The sequence below is a fragment of the Penaeus monodon genome, chromosome 25 (assembly GCF_015228065.2).
Source record: "Penaeus monodon isolate SGIC_2016 chromosome 25, NSTDA_Pmon_1, whole genome shotgun sequence".
In the NCBI taxonomy this organism is placed as follows: Eukaryota; Metazoa; Arthropoda; class Malacostraca; order Decapoda; family Penaeidae; genus Penaeus; species Penaeus monodon.
In genome coordinates, this window is record NC_051410.1 from 34,900,690 (window position 1) to 34,900,969 (window position 280).

Sequence of the window (280 nt, forward strand, 5' to 3'; positions counted from 1 at the left end):
TGGAATCCAAACAGTTGATGCCCAACCAGACCTGCCAACCAATCCCTCTTCCCGCAGATGGCCCTTACGCAGAGCTGAGCGACCAGCTGCCATCTCTCCTGATCAGCTGGGCGCGCGAGAACAGCAGCGCGACAGCCTCTGTTTATCCCTCGACGCGCCTCAGTTTTCTCAATGGTTCTGTCCCCTACGTCCCTTGCAAGGTTACGCTCGGTCGTCGTAAAAAGATATTGTGGAGATATTGATAGATATTTAGCGTTTGTATTTACATTGCATTTGTGTG

At 51.4% G+C, this 280-nt stretch overlaps 1 protein-coding gene across 1 annotated transcript in view; it reads left to right on the forward strand.

The window, feature by feature from the left end:
• The window catches only part of LOC119589375, a 5,622-nt gene that overhangs the window by 812 nt on the left and 4,530 nt on the right, over positions 1-280 (forward strand). The window contains exon 2 of the mRNA XM_037937992.1: positions 58-200. Within this exon, the coding sequence (XP_037793920.1) occupies positions 58-200 (143 nt within the window). The remainder of the gene's footprint in view (positions 1-57; positions 201-280) is intronic.